This window comes from Lagenorhynchus albirostris, chromosome 6 (genome assembly GCF_949774975.1).
Source record: "Lagenorhynchus albirostris chromosome 6, mLagAlb1.1, whole genome shotgun sequence".
NCBI lineage: Eukaryota > Metazoa > Chordata > Mammalia > Artiodactyla > Delphinidae > Lagenorhynchus > Lagenorhynchus albirostris.
In genome coordinates, this window is record NC_083100.1 from 37,694,725 (window position 1) to 37,711,168 (window position 16,444).

Here is a 16,444-nt window from a genome sequence, read left to right on the forward strand (position 1 = left end):
TAAGGGTTACTATTTTGAGCTAAAGGCAATTAAAAAACAGCAGACACAGGAGGACCTCTCTACCCTCTCCCTTTCTGACAAAAGCAGAGCATAAATTTCCCTTTTAAAAGGTGACAGAAATTTCCATTTGTAAAGTTGCCTCCCTCTCCTGTACCAGAGATGACTCTTATCACTGGAAACAACACAGACTGTAGTCCCCACAAACAAACCTTACTAAAGCCTTCTTTTCCCTTAGTTTCCCCAAATACTTGCCTTCCCACAATCTACTGCCCCTAGAAGCCCAAACCCCTTTTCCTTTGTCTAGTCACTTCACCACAATTTATCACCCCTTGTAAAATGATATATAATCTCCCGGTCTAACTGCCTGTTTGGGTTTTCACTTCTCTGTGCAGCCCCCATGTGCATCCAAAACAAATCTTTTCTCCTATTAATCTTTTTTTTTAGTTTAATTTGCTGGTCTGAGAGACTGAACATAAGAGGATAGAGGAAAAGTTTTTTCCTCTCCACAGTTATAAGCCTTATAAGTGAATGTGCATGATATCTGTGTGATCTTGTCTATCTTGACTTCTGACAGCACTTTGGTATTGTCTCCTCAAGGTCATAATTTTTCAGCCCTTTGCTGAAGGGCTCTACTGAGCCTCAAGTCACCTTATCCTTAATAGACCCCTACTAGATGCACACCGAGAATAGTATCATTGAATGAAGCAATCTGTGCATTAATTAATTAAAGCATAACCTTCAAAACAGGAAGTTTGCAAATAGACCAGAAAATTATTTGAAGTGATTCTTTTTCTGTATATCAAGAAAATATTGTTTTAGAAAACTTTAAAGTTTTCTAAACTAGCAAAGCTAGACTGACAGTGTATGTAATGCAGCCATGCTACGTTGTCTCACATTAATTTTGGAAAGACTCTAGCTGGTTCCATAGGTAAGCAGGTAGAGAGGTGGAAAGGTGGATAGGATATTCCTCCCATGGGAGGAGAGCAGAATGATCAAGTACACAGATTTTAGAAAGACTGAATTAGAGCCCACAGGTGAGCAGGGCCTCCCAACCCCGGTGAGAGTAGCTCAAGTTCACGAGTTCATTAAGAAATATTCGGTTAAGAAGAAGCAAGGTGGATCTATGTAAAGAATGGCCAGAAAAGGTTTTCATTCTTCTTTCTCCTTCCCCAAAGCAACTTCTCACCATGATACAGCCTTTTCTTTTCTCTTTTTTTTTTTTTTTAAATATTCTGCAAACAGCCATCATTTTTGAGAAAGATCAACAGAATTCACAGCCTCATGGGATTTTGACTAACTGAGGGCCCTGGAATTGGTGTTTGTGAAGATGTAAGACCCAAATTCAGCTGCTTCATGGTCTCCCTTCTTAGGGTTAGATATCAGTTCTCTGATTCCCTGAAAATATTTGAGCTTTTTTTGTTTAACTTTAAATACCATTCAGTAGTCTAGTGGTAGCTTTTCTTTGGGTAATCTTTATATTTATATCCATTGTAATATAAAATTTCTGGCTCATTTATATAATAGTAAGGAAGTACATAAATGGTCAGTTTTCATCAATGAGAAGCCCAGGACTAATATATTTTATAGCTTAGAATTCTACTTCTAAACGGATTTACTATTTCTTCCTTTGATAAATCTTTAATTTTCCTAGCAGGAAATCTCAGGATATTGAGATTATTTCAAGGCAGAACATGTAGGTGGTTCAGTCTGGAGTTGAAGTATGTAATAGCTATAATAGAAAACCAATTTGTAAATTCTTTTAATTCTCTCTAGTGGAAATAATTTGTTATTTTATCTCGAGAAGGTAGTAGGCTATCAGTATTGCCATAGAGTTAATTTAGCTATCTCATATATATTTTGTGAAAGTTATACATTTATAACATGTCTTGAAAAAAATTTTTATGTAGTTGTACGTCTGTAATGGCACTATTCTTTGCTTGTACCTTGAAATCAGCTGTTGTTTGGGAGGGGCTGATAAGGGATTGCTTCATTTATAAAGGTTTTCAAAGAATTATTTCAAAGGTGTTTAGTTCTTTTTTATTTTTTTATTATTTATTTATTTATTTAAAGATTTATTTATTTAGTTATTTGGCTGAACCGGCTCTTATGCGGCAGATGGGCTGCTTAGTTGCTCCTTAGTTGAACTCTTAGTTGCGGCATGCATGCGGGATCCAGTTCCCTGACCAGGGATCGAACCCGGGCTCCCTGCATTGGGAGCGTGGAGTCTTATCCACTGCGCCACCAGGGAAGTCCCTAGTTCTTTTTTAAAAACATAAATTATTTTATTTTATTTTTGGTTGCCTTGGGCGCGCAGGCTTTTCTCTGGTTGTGGCGAGTGGGGGCTTCTCTTGTTGCGGAGTACAGGTTCTAGGCGCGCAGGTTTCAGTAGTTGTGGCTCATGGGCTCTAGAGCGCAGGCTCAGTAGTTGTGGCGCACGGGCTTAGTTGCTCCGCAGAAGGTGGGATCTTTCTGGCAGGGATCGAACCCGTGTCCCCTGCATTGGCAGACAGATGTCTAACCACTGTGCCACCAGGGAAGCCCAAAGGTGTTTAGTTCTAAAAACCAGTTGGTGGAAATTTGAGACAATTACAAACATTGCCCTAGGATCGTTAATGAGTTTTCAGTAAAATGATAAATTTCACGGGCTGGTAGAAACTGATCTAGGGTTTAACCCTTGAAAAAAAGAGTTCTCTCTTTTACTGAGATTAATGTCAAGCTATATAAGACTTTTTGTAGTCAGTTGCACTCAACATAGAACAGTACTTTTATGTTAAGCAAAGCCATTTCATGCCTCTGTATAGGGGAGGGAATTGAGAATCACATGATGAAGAAAGCATATTGTTGGAATTTTTTCTTCTGAAGTTATAAAGACCTTTACGTTTGGAATTTGTTTATAGTCCACAAATATGTTTTTATACAATATTCTAGATAGCTTGAGAATTTTTTTAAATATGGAAAATATCAATTCAAAATATTTATACTCCCAATTACTGCCTCAATTTTCTTTAAGCTATTGAAAGATAGTTTGTTTTAGGAAAATTAGAAAAATTTTAGAAAAAAATTAATAGGAGAAAGTCTTCTGAACTGGAGCTAAGCAAAGAGTTCTTACACATGACACCAAAAGCATAATTCATTTTAAAAAATTGATAAATTAGACCTTATCAAAATTTAAAACTTCTGCTCTGTGAATAACACTAAGAAAATAATAGAAAAGCCACAGACTGGGAGGAAAAAAAACCTTTGCAAATCACGTGTATGACAAAGGACTTGTATCCAGAAGGTATCAAGAACTCTCAAAACTTAAAAAATAAATAAACAACGCAGGTAAAAAATAGTTAAAAGTCTTGGACATCTAACCAATGAGGATATGTAGATGAGAAATAAGCACATAAAAAAACATTTAAATCATTAGTCATTAAGGGAAATGCAAATGAAAACCATGATGAGGCACTACCATACATCTACTAGAATGACTAAGATTAAAAACTATTGACAACACTAAGAACTAGCAAGGATGAGGAGCAATCAGAACTATCAAACGCTGCTGGTGGGGATGCAAAATGGTGCACCCACTCCGGAAAAGAGTTTGGCAGCTTCTCATGGGGTTAAACATACACTTACATACGACCACCAATCCCACTCTTGGGCATTGACCCTAGAGAAATAAAAATTTTCGTTCACACAAAAAGCTACACATAAATGTTTATATGTTCTATTCATAATCTCCAAAAACTGGAAAAAATCCAAATGTGTTCAGCAGGTGTCTGGATAAACGGCTGTGGTACTTCCATACAATAAAATACTACTCAGAAATAAAAACAAATGCACTCCTCGTATGCACAATGGCGTGGATTAATCTCAAAAAGCATGCTGATTAAAAGAAGCCAGTCTCAGGGAGTTCCCTGGTGGTCCAGTGGTTAGGTCTTGGCACTTTCACTGACGGGGCCTGGGTTCAATCCCTGGTTGGGGAGCTAACATCCTGCAAGCTGCATGGCGCAGCCAAAAAAAAAAAAAAAAAAAAGCCAGTCTCAAAAGGTTATAGACTGTACTATTTTTTTTTTTTAATTTATTTAGTTATTTATTTTTGGCTGCATTGGGTCTTTGTTGCTGCATGCGGGCTTTCTCTAGGTGTGGCGAGCAGGGGCTACTCGTCATTGTGGTGCGTGGGCTTCTCATTGCAGTGGTTTCTCTTGCTGCAGAGCACGGGCTCTAGGAGCTTGGGCTTCAGTAGTTGCAGCACGCGGGTTCAGTAGTTGCAGCACTTGGGCCCTAGAGCGCATGGACTTCAGTAGTTGCGGTGTGTGGGCTCAGTAGTTGTGGCTCGCGGACTCTGGAGAACAGGCTCAGTAGTTGTGGTGCATGGGCTTAGTTGCTCCGAGGCATGTGGGATCTTCCAAAACCAGGGATCGAATCCATGTCCCCTGTATTGGCAGGCAGACTCTCAACCACTGCACCACTAGGGAAGTCCCTGTGCTATTCTATTTATATGACATCCTCAAAAAGACAGAACTGTACTGTGGATAACAGATCATGGCTTGCCAGGGATTTGGGGTTTGGGGAAGGGTGTGATAAAGGGATAGCATGGGGGGTTTTGTGCGGGATAATAGAACTGTTCTGTGTCCTGATTGTGATTTGTACACAAATTTATACACATGTATTAAAATTCATAGAACTTTACACTTTTACATATTTACTTTTAAATTTAAAATTTAAAAGATTGTATGCTTTATAATTTTTTTAATTTAAAAATAAAATAAAAATGTTATGAAAGATTGCATGCTTTATAAATCACATAGGCTATATTTTTTATACCTTTGTCCTTCAGTAAAAACTCTCCTTGGAAAATGGAATTTTTATGAAGTATAATGAGATTGTTAACCTCCATTTCCTCTACATGAGGCTCTGTAGTATAAATAAAGCAAGGTTCTTTTTTTCTTTTTGGGTGGAGGGGGACTGTCACTGTTGTGGCCTCTCCTGTTGCGGAGCACAGGCTCCGGACGCGCATGTGGGATCTTCCCAGACCGGTGCACGAACCCGCATCCCCTACATCGACAGGCGGACTCTCAACCACTGCGCCACCAGGGAAGCCCCGAAAGCAAGGTTCTTTTTATCTTGCTCTTCCTTTTATCTATTTAAAAAATTTTTTCTTTATTTTGGGGGGAGGGCTCTTGATAGACTCAAGGAAGTGATTGCTACGCTAAGCAGGGTAAGAGACTCTGACCAGGATTTTACCTCCATCTATTAAATGTTCTCAATTTTTCTTCCAAGATCTTCTTTCTTAACTTTTCTGTTTCTTTGAAGACTCAAGTAAAAAACTCATCAGATTTTTCTATTACCTAAAAATCTTTATTTCAGTTAAATTCTTCAGCCCATTTCCCTTTGATAATTATTTATAAGAAACAACAGGTCATTTAAAAGTATTTAATTTCCACTGACTCAGAGTAGGGTTTCCATCCAGTGGTGTTCTTAGGGGTAGACAACAAACCATGAAAGGGATTCCAGGGGATGGGTGTGTGTGTGTGTGTGTGTGTGTGTGTGTGTGTGTACAAACAGCTTCTGCCAGGCTGTCCAAGCCTCCGTGTCCTCATCTGCAAAATGGACAATGTTAGTACCTACCACAGGGTTGGGAGGAGGATTCAGTTAGAAAACACGTAGGGGGCTGGGCACAGCACCTGGTCACATGGAATGTTGCTTTTTTTTTCATAGGAATGTTTTTCTTTCAATACTAGATGATTAAACACTAACTCTATGGAGAAACTGAAGAAAAAATCCAGAAACTCCTAATGACCCTCCATTTTCTCCAGCTAAAAATTACCTTCAGCTAATATGTAGGAATGTAGTGCATTGATGCTTTTTGACGTTCAAAAAAACACACATGAACATATATATATATGTTCATATTTATATATATATATATATATAAAGCAAATATGGCAAAATATTAACAAGTTTTGAACTAGGTAGTAGGTTCATTGTAGTATCCTTTAAACTTTCTGTATATTTGAAATTTTTCATAATTGGAAAGTTGGGAAAAATTAAGCTAAAAAGCATTAGTTGCCAACAATTTTTTTCTGTTAGTTATTAAGTGGTAACTAATTAGTTACTAAGATGCTATGCCAAAGAGACCAATTAGAATGATTTAAATACAACAGAAGGGTCTCTCTCATAATTATCTAAAGATGGGCAGGCAATCCAGGGTGGGCAAAGCTCTGCCTCATGACTGGTCAGCTCTGCCACCCTCAACATTTGGCTTCTGCCTCTGGACCCAGGACTGCTTCTTCACTCATTGCTGTGTCCAGCCAGCAAGAAGTAGGAAATTCCAGGCATGCTTCTAAGGCACTGACCCCCAAGTCACAGACATATTTCTTCTCACATCCCATTGGCCTGAACTTTATGTCACCACAAGCATCTGCAAGGGAGGCTGGGAAATGTAATTGGGGCAACCATGTGCTGGTACCATAGTGAAATACTACATGCCCAGCTAAAAATTGCAAGGCATTGGTGGTGAGGTGGGTGCAGAGTTCTGTTATTAAAAGAAAGAGAGAATAGACCCTGGGAGACAGGAGTTAAATTTAAATGGTTCCAATTTACATTTGTTTTTCTCCTTTAGAGAAGTTTTGCATTCCAATTATTTTCTTATCTTTAAAATGTATCTCAAAACGAATGATTTCAAGTGGTAAAGACTTCTTGGGCACATCTATTGAATCATTTCTCTAATACAAACCCAGAAGTGAAGGAGCTACAGTCACAGAAATGTTCTGAATTAGATCTTTTGAAGGTAACTATAAATAAAATCACATGGGGACTTCCCTGGTGGCACAGTGGTTAAGAGGCCGCCTGCCAATGCAGGGGACCTGGGTTCGAGCCCTGGTCCGGGAAGATCCCACATGCCGCAGAGCAACTAAGCCCGTACGCCACAACTGCTGAGCCTGTGCTCTAGAGCCCGCGAGCAACAACTACTGAGCCCATGTGCCACAGCTACTGAAGCTTGTGTGCCTAGAACCTGTGCTCTGAAACAGGAGAAGTCACTGCAGTGAGGGGCCCGCTCACCGCAACAAAGAGTAGCCCCCCCCAGACACAGCTAGAGAAGGCCTGTGTGCAGCAACAAAGACCCAACGCAGCCAAAGATAAATAAATTCATAAATTAAAATAATAATAATAAAAAAATAAAATCACATGAATACTAAGAAATATTTAACATACACACTAACTTCTTTCCTTACTGCATGGTAAGATAATTATTTAATCAAACTTTGTTCTTACTTTTCCAGTCATTTGAAATTATTGGAAAGTCATAGGGTCATATTTCATTCACTAGCTGTTAGTATCCTCAATTGAAGTCTATGTGAAATCTAATTTGGTGCCAGTATAAATAGAAGATGTCAGGTGCCTCAAAGAACATCATGTATAGATAAAAATGAAAGCATTTTGCTGTTATCATTAATGAAGTCCTTCATCTAGGGAATGCTTTTCACTCAAAGCAAATGGGCTTCTTACTGGTGTGGGCAGAAGGGGCGAGGGCTCAACCGCAGCCACACGGCAGTGTTCAGGCTGGAGAGCAGCCCTCTTCTGGGCCACCCACACTTGTTTCCACATGACTTACTGGTGACCCTTGGGGTGTAAGGGACAGAAACCCTGCTCAGATTAGCCTCTGTCCATAAGGGAATTTATTGGCTTCTAGGTGGGAAGGATTCTGGCATAGCTCATAATATCAAAAAGAGAGCTACCAAAAACAGTGCCTCAGGGACTGATTCCAGAGATTCAACAGCCCCAGGATGTTCTGTTTGTTTCAACTTCTACGTATGTATGTGCAGAGGGCTTCTTATGAGGTGAGTATGGCCACCTCATCAAAAAGAAAGAACTCTTGAAATAACTCAGACAGAGAAAGACAAATACTGTATGTTATCACTTATATGTGGAATCTAAAAAATAAAACAAACAAATGAATATAACAAAAAGAAGCACACTCACAGATATAAAGAACAAACCAGTGGTTACCAGAGGGGAGAGGAAAGGAGGGGGAGGGGCAGGATAGGGGTAGGGGGTTAAGAGGTACAAACTACTATGTATAAAATGTATATATAAAATATGTATGTATGTATGTATAAAATAAATAAGCTACAAGGATATATTGTACAGCACAGGGAATATAGCCAATATTTTATAATGACTTTAAATAGAGTATAATCTATAAAAATATTGAATCACTGTTGTACACCTGAAACTAATATAATATTGTAAATCAATTATACTTCAATTTTTAGAAAGAACTTCTTTATCCTAGAGTCAATATAGCAATCCCAGGGAAGGACTCTGATTGGATCTGATTGGGTCACATGCCCACACTGCAGTAGAGAGGAAGGTGGATAGGAAAGCTAGCTGGAAAGATGGTTGTCCACGACACCTTTTTCCCTTCCCAGGTTTGAATGATTTTGACAGCCCCAAGCTTGGATGACTCAGGAACATATTCTGTGAGCAAGAAGGGTTGGGGTTTCTCTGCATGATTCAAAAGCTCGGACTCTTCTAACTGGTACTGGAGTCACACTCAGTCTTACAGTGGCTTCCTATTCCTCTTTCAACCCTGAGACACACAAGGAAGAGAAATCTTGAATGTCCACTCCATGTTTTTATTACTTTATAAACCATATTTTTTAGCTACTCTTCCACTCTATCCATCATAACACTGTCCAAGACAATGCAAAGTCTTACAATTGCTGGTGTAATTCTCACTTTGTTCTTTTACTTTTGTTTTTAAGATGTCAACAGTGGAAAATGAAAGATACATTGGTAGGACAGCCTAACTGAGACTGGTTTGTCACTGAGTCTCGTGTATTTGAAATGGGTCATTCATTTTTAGTAAATGAGGATGATTCTCAGAAGTTGATTGATTTTATCAAAGGGTAGCATTAGATCTGCATGCAACTCTTGGTAGAATCTGCTCTCATTCTACAGTGAAAATATCAGAAGAAAGTGAGACCCTATATGAATAAGTCTGGCAATGTTGCATGAAAAATCTCTTTATTGACATAGTGAAATACTCAAAATATAGTGAGTGTTAAGTGCAAAAGTGAGCTAGCTGTACACATCCATGTGTGCATATGCAAATACATAGTAAAACATGCCAAATTTAAACAGTGGTATCTCTGTGAGATGGGATTGTGGGTGGGTTTTGCTTTTTTCTTTATTTTTGCCTGGTTTTCTACACTGAGCATGTACTATTTTTGTAATTGGAAACTTTTATTTGAGAAACATACAAATCTTTGACCACAAATCTACTCATATTTTTGCAGAGCAGATAATGTGAAAAAAATAAGGTAAGACACTCCGGCTCTAGTTCAAAGCCAGCTACTCTCTGACCTTGGACAAATACCATCTTCCTTCTGGGTCTTACCTCTGTACAATGAGGGATTAAAGTAGATGATCTCCAAGGACTTGGTCATGTTTCAGTCTCCTACACTCTAAGTTATAAGAACATTGCAATTTGGTTTGTTGGAAAAGCTATTATTTCATGTAGAGTGAGGGAGGCGACATCATTGCTGAACATGTATTTATTAAAAGTCACTTGGTAAAAAAACAAAAGAGTTTGTTCTGAAATCTTTTATAGAGTTAGGTATTTTGTCATCTTCTAATATTTAAATTCTGGTGGCTGTTTACTTATTAATACTTATTTAAAAGTAAATTACTGTCACTATCTTATTTAATACCCAATTTTTATTAAGAAAATTCGCATTGAGTATGTGAGAGCTGGCCTCTATTGGCTGATGTACAAGAAGGAATTTATTGCAAAATTCACCTTTGGCCCTGGGGCTGGTGAAAAAGGAAAGATCCAGGCTGCCAAGTGCTCCCAGGCTCCCCCTCCTTCCCATTTCATTCAGTCAACAGGAGAGGTCATTCAGGAGTGAAAGCATCCTTTGTGCCTGTGGGAAAGGAGCCAGTAGCTAGGCTTGAGAAAGGAGCAGTACCGGTCAGCCCCGCCTGCAGCCAAAAGGCTATATCCTCACTGACCAGCGTCCCAATGCCAGGGAGAACGAGACATTCTCAAATCCTCTACCCTGAGAGTAAGTCTGTCAGGTTCCACTGCTTGTATTAAATTCAGTACATTTGGTGAATGGGAATAAAAAGCGAAAAGATTTGAGATCTGAGACTTGCACTTGATGAATGCAAATGAAAATGTCCCTACCATCAAGCTATGTCTGACTTGGGCTGTGAGAGTGGGCCTTTATTGAGGCAGGACCCACTGCAGACTTGTTCCTTTCAACTTGTCCAAGGACTCCAGTAACTCAGCCAAGAAAAAGATGAGCTGCCAACACACTCCTTTCAATGCAACACACTGAGGCCTGCATCTTCCTATACAAACAGTGCCATCAACCGTGGTTACGTTCCACAGTAGCCCGCAAAATTCAGTTTAATACCGCTGTTTGCATGGTATATTTGCCATGAAAGCCAGTATGAAATCCTTTTACTTTTATTTTTTTTTAATTTTTTGCCCCACCGCACGGCATGCGGGATCTTAGCTCCCCGACCAGAGATCAGAGCCGCGCCCACTGCAGTGGAAGCATGGAGTCTTAACCACTGGACCGCCAGGGAAGTCCATGCATTTCTATTTTATACACTATAGTTCAAGAAACCTATGGATTAACAAACTTTCGTAAGACTAGCCTAGGCATCTGACTTCTATATATTTTTCTGAGTTTTTTTTGAGTAAATTTAGTTCTCACATTTGAGAAAATGTAATCCTAGTTCCCAACTAACATATAAATGAGCTTTAAGCAAATAAACTCTTTGTAATCTGGGAAATTACTGGGCTTTTTTAATGTTTTTTAAATTTTATCTTTATCTTATTTATCCTTACTCAGCTTTTGTGCCTGAGTATATGATCATGATCTAATATCTGTCATGTTATCAGTATTTTTTTTTTAGCACAAATGAGGCCATTAAAAGTCTGATTTTTAAACAGATTCCTGGACTGGTGGCTCATGTCCATCAACTCGTTCAACTTTAGCACCTGTCTCGTCCCCAGTAGCTTTTCCACAACTACTACCTTCACCATGTAGCTCCATGAGTTTTCCCAATTCAAACCTGGGCTTCTTCAGCATTTTTGTTTTTCTAACAAAGACATCATGGAGTGGATAAATAGATTGGCAGGGCTTTTCTATGTCTTTTCCAATGCTGTCTGGAATCAGTTTATTGACCACCTCTTTCAAGTCATTTGTCTGCACCTCTCGGGTCATGATTTCCATCATCTTCTTGCGGATCTGGCGGACCTGCTGGTGCTGGGCATAAGAGGTCTTCCGAATCTGAGTGTTGCGTTTTTTAGTAAAACCCACACAGAAGAGATGAAGCAAATAACCATCGGTAGTCTTGACATCAACGTGAGCTTCAATCATGGTCTGCCATTTTTTGACCATGAAGCACATTTTGTCACGGGTAAGATCCACGCCATGGAAATTAGTCAGGCAGTTTTTGCCCTGAACATCCTCAGTAATAAGCTTGAATTTTCTAAATGCAACTTCATCATTCTGCAGATCAGCAAGGCTCACTTCAAACACACGACCCTTGAGGCCATCAGATGCGATTTTGGTTCCTTGAGTTCTCGTGACTAGTGTTTTCCCAATATTTCTTATATTGAACATAGCTGGTGCTTTCACATCATACCAATCTTTCTTAGAAAATGGGTCAACCACTTCCTTCTTGGCTCCCTTTTTACCGCCTTTCGTAAGGTGCTTGTTCTTTCCGACCGCCATGGCGCTGCTCCGAGAGCCAAAAGGATGTTATCGGTATTAAAGAAGCCCCTGTAGTCTCATCAGGAGTCTGAGGACCCACAGTTCTCTCCCTGAGCTCTCCGTCTGTTGACTTAGATATCTTAGTTTGACTTAAGTTACCTTGGCAGAGACCACGTCTTTCTACTGCGAACCGCAGCAAGGATGAGGTCAGGCCTCAGCAATATTTCATAGTGAAAATAGCCGCAGCTTCTCTGACAGTCTGCAGAAGGAGCTGGTCCCGCTGCTGAGCAATCCCATTGTGTCAGGCAGAAGCGGCTTGTAGCAGGACAAGGAGAGGGGTCTGCTCCACCTAGAAAGGTGCCCCTTATTCCAATATGATCTCAGTCTGAATCACCTGTGCAGTCTATTCCTATAGAAATGGGGGAGAGGTAGCCTCTGGGGCACTTTTTCTGCTGCTCAGATCCCGACAAACACCTAGAAGGAAAATGGAGGTTTTAGCATCTCTCTCTACCTGCTTTGCTCCCCCAAGTAAGATCTCAGCAGGTCCCTCTCCTCAGAGGTGTCATTGAGGACCCAGACAGGGGCACACAGCCCGCCCGCCGATGAGGAGAACGATGGGCCAGGAAGCCACCAAGTGGTGTGAACAGAGAGGGGAGCGCACCTTCGCTTGGAGGGCGGGGAGGAGGGAACGTGAAGGGCGGCCCGAGCTGGCCCTTGAAGAGAAGCGGGCAGGGAACTAGACCAGCGGGACAAGGCGGCGCCCATTCTTTTAACTCCTGGTTGCCAATCTCTTGTGTTTCAGAGGAAAGGCGGCCGACACGTGAAAGGTGAAGACAGGAGCAAAGTCACTAGTAGGAGCGTCGGATTGGACACGGCCCTGTCACACCCTGCAGAGGGCTGGAGCCCGCCCGAGGCGCGCCTCCTCGCTCCTTCTCGAGAATGCTGGATGAAGGAGAAGAGGCCGGCCCAGCACAGCAGCTTCTCCGGGTTCAGCAACAGTGACAGTGTCCTGCGGGAAATAGATGATGGACAGTTTGACCAGGAAGATGGAGTAACTCAGGTCACTTGTATGTGAGCAAAGAAGGAACAGAGGCCTTGTAAATAATTATTAAAATAATTGCCAAGTTACTTTATTGTATTGCTTTATCTGCATTTATGGAATACTTTGAATTTTTCCAGACTCAGGCTTTCCTCTAATCTACATAAACTTTGGCTCAACCTTCCAGGCAAGGAAGAATAACCAACATATTTGTAAATTTAGAATCATGTTTACAGTTTTCTCAACTAAAACATCTGTTTAAGCAGATGTCTTATGAGGTTATTAACCAATATACTTCAGTGTCTCATGAATGTGTAAGGTATAATTTTCTTACAATTCCTGGTAAGACAACTAAATATCTCAACCAGTATTTTCACTTAATTAGAAAATTCTCAGGTTAGAGCCTTACTTAAGCTGAAAATTCTTCCTCTCTCTCTCTCTCTCTCTCTCTCTCTCTCACACACACACACACACACACACACACACAGGGCTAATTAATAAAGTACCTATTTCCTGAATATAACAATTAATCTAAATTTTGTCTTTAACTATGGCAGGTATGTACAAAGCAAACCCTTATTTGTTAAAATATTCTTTGAAAAAAAATCCTTTTTGTATGTCTTTGGTTTTAAAGGGTCACCATGTTACCAACCTCGTACTAATTCATTGAGCTTAAACTTTCTTGTGTCTGATAGCCTAGAAACACAGCAAAGCACCATCCCTTAAAATTCAATATGAGAAGAACCCACAATCTCAATATTTAAAAACCGTAATAGACAGAATTAATTTTCTTTCTTTTAAATTGTAAATAGTCTGAAAAGGGAAACATCGACTTTAAATGGAAACAAGTCTTTTATCAGCCTAGATATGAATTACGCTTTTATTTTGATTGCTAAAGCATGAAGAATGTGGAAACCCAGAATTTTCAGTCCTGCAGGAGTAAAAAGGTGCTCATAGCACATGCAACGTGTACAGTGACTTATCTGTTCCATCTCTGCTTTTCTTGCTCTGCTAGTAGGGATGCCTTTGCCTTGCCCAGCCTTTAACAGGTAAAGATTAAAATTTTACAAAATAGAGGATTTTCATTTATCTACGAAAGGCTTACTTTGAAATGTGGTTTACTTCAAATGAATTACAACTGTGCCATTGATGAGTTCAGCCTATTAAATATTTTTATTAGCATTGGTGTTGACATTATAAAGTCATTTGAATAATAAAATGTCATTTGTAATTGGGCTATTGTTTTATTGAACACAAATGCTCATAATGTTTTACACATATGACAGATATGTATTACATGTTATCAAATATATAGTGTAACTAGGGACTTCCCTGGTGGTCCAGTGGTTAAGAGTCTGCACTCCCGATGCAGGGGGCACAGGTTCAATCCCCGGCTGGAGAACTAAGAACCTGCATGCCGCACAGTGTGGCCAAAAAAATAAATAAAGTTTTTATGTAAATCTGTTATGTAAATGTAAATCAACCATATGGTTGACATGTAAATCAACCATACTTCAAAAAAAAATGTATGGTGTAACTAAACTATGTTGATCTCCATGAATTGTTGGTAAGATTGACATGGAATTATTCTACTTCTACCATGCAGAAGCATTACCTTTATAGGTATAAAGGAACTGAAGAATATTCTGCTCAGTATTATTCTATGGAAATAGCTATCAACAGTATTTGCAGAAGTGCTTTTGGTTTTGACTTTTAGATGAACCTGAGTTCCATATTCATGAGTTGGTGAATTTTTGGTAGAAATAAATACTACTTCTGGAGCCCACAAAATGCCATGAGTTATGAAACACAGGTAATGAACTCAGAAAGATCAGACAGTTTTTCCTAATGCCAGGGTCTACAACAGGCAGAGATTCTGGTATATTCTGTTAGTGTAAAGAAGGGATTTGAAGTATTAAAAACAGAGAAAGAAGGGGCTTCCCTGGTGGCGCAGTGGTTGAGAGTCTGCCTGCCGATTCAGGGGACGTGGGTTCGTGCCCCGGTCTGGGAGGATCCCACATGCCGCAGAGCCGCTGGGCCCGTGAGCCGCTGGGCCCGTGAGCCGCTGGGCCCGTGAGCCGCTGGGCCTGCGCATCCGGAGACTGTGCTCCGCAATGGGAGAGGCCACAGCAGTGAGAGGCCCGCGTACCCTCCCCCCCCAAAAAAAAACAGAGAAAGAAATTTATATCGACTAAAGGAAAACTCAGAAATCTCTTTTAATTTTTTAAAAATTTGTATAAGAATACTTTCTTTTCACAATTTGTTTCTAATCTGTTATTTCTTCTTATTAAAAAAGTCTTTTTATTAGGATAAACTTAGTGGTCATACCCTTAAAACCTATTTTATAAACAGTTACTCCAACAGTTACCCTTAAGTTATGTGGCAAATTTGTATGATAGTGAATAAATAATGACCAAATGGTTCTAGAGCATTTTAATTATATATAAGTAACTGAGTCTCTTTTAAAAAACAAAAAGTAACAAAACTTGGACTCTATATGCCTAAGAAGTTAAATGTGAGCAACCTTATCATTATCTACCAGTTGTACATTCAGTTCTTTTCATAACGCTGTGTAATTCCTTAGGGGCTCTGGCATGTGAATTTTTAATACCTATAAATTATGATGATGAAAAAATATGCAAATCATAGATGTGGGTGTGAGGTTCTGCCATTCCCCTTGGTACAGCATCTATGGCACTTGTCTTAGGTTTCCATAACCACCTGTTAGTTCCATCCCATTTGGGTTGAATGTCACCTGTTATCTCCATGGACAGCATTTAGCACCTAATTACCAGAGAAATTGCCACTGAGCTGGGGAGCAGCTCTATCAATGTCACTTAAAGACAACAGAAACATCACTCTTTTTAAGAGACTTGAGGGCTTCCAGGAGCCTTCAGACACCTATAGAAGCAGGAGGCAGGGCTGTGGTAAGTCCGAATCACAACTATCATCTTCAAATCATTTGTTTTATCAGGAGCAGGTGTTTGTATATTTGACTATAAATATACCAGTTGCATTTTCATTTCTTTCATTCTGGAACAGCTAAGGAACTGTCTCTTTTCCCAGCCTTTCCTCACTACCTTAACTCCTCGCTACCATTCCCTCTAGGCTAGAAGGACTGTGGCTCTTTCAGCATTAAGACTAAAAAGGATTTCCTTCTCTCGACTCCTCAGGGCCCCAGCAGCCGCCTGTATGGAAAGACTAAATTTCAAGTGAGCACTGAAATGGAGTGGTGCTAGCAATGGGGAGAGTCTATAACTAAGCATTTTAATTCAAAATACACTGGTGGGTATGTAGGAAAACCAGCTAAATGCAAGCCATCAGAACCATTTAAATAATATTAATTATAGCAATTTATCATACCTTGAGAGTGAGTTTTACTTGTGCAATAGCCCAAAGTTTATAGAGCCAGTTCTGACAAATGATTATACATAAACATAAGATGACCAGTGGTGAGTTTCTTGGTTTTATTTTTGCCTCATGTATCTCAGACTTGGAAGCTGAAGAAACCAGCAATCAGGAAATGCCAATGTTGCAGACCAAGAAAACCCTAAGAAAAGCCTAGAAAGACGGCACATATTTAGACAATAACTGTTCTACTCCAGCCAAACACCACCACAGAAAAACCTGTGACCTCACCTGGACCTACACCAGCACAGACCGAGTGGAAAGCCTAGATTTC

At 39.8% G+C, this 16,444-nt stretch overlaps 2 protein-coding genes across 2 annotated transcripts in view; one reads left to right on the plus strand and one right to left on the minus strand.

The window, feature by feature from the left end:
* The window catches only part of RFTN2 (raftlin family member 2), a 65,684-nt gene extending 52,833 nt beyond the window's left edge, over positions 1-12,851 (plus strand). Inside the window, exon 9 of the mRNA XM_060152384.1 lies at positions 12,526-12,851. Coding sequence (XP_060008367.1) covers positions 12,526-12,798 — 273 coding nt within the window. The 3' untranslated portion in view covers positions 12,799-12,851. The remainder of the gene's footprint in view (positions 1-12,525) is intronic.
* LOC132522194 (small ribosomal subunit protein eS1-like) lies at positions 10,938-11,770 on the minus strand. Its single transcript, XM_060152385.1, has one exon. It carries the CDS (start codon positions 11,742-11,744, stop codon positions 10,950-10,952), a length of 795 nt encoding a protein of 264 aa, XP_060008368.1. The 5' UTR covers positions 11,745-11,770; the 3' UTR covers positions 10,938-10,949.
* Positions 12,852-16,444: the final 3,593 nt, after the last annotated feature.

Coding starts and splice junctions, on each gene's coding strand:
- LOC132522194 (XM_060152385.1), bottom strand. CDS start 11,744: ATGGCGGTCGGAAAGAACAAGCACCTTACGAAAGGCGGTAAAAAGGGA.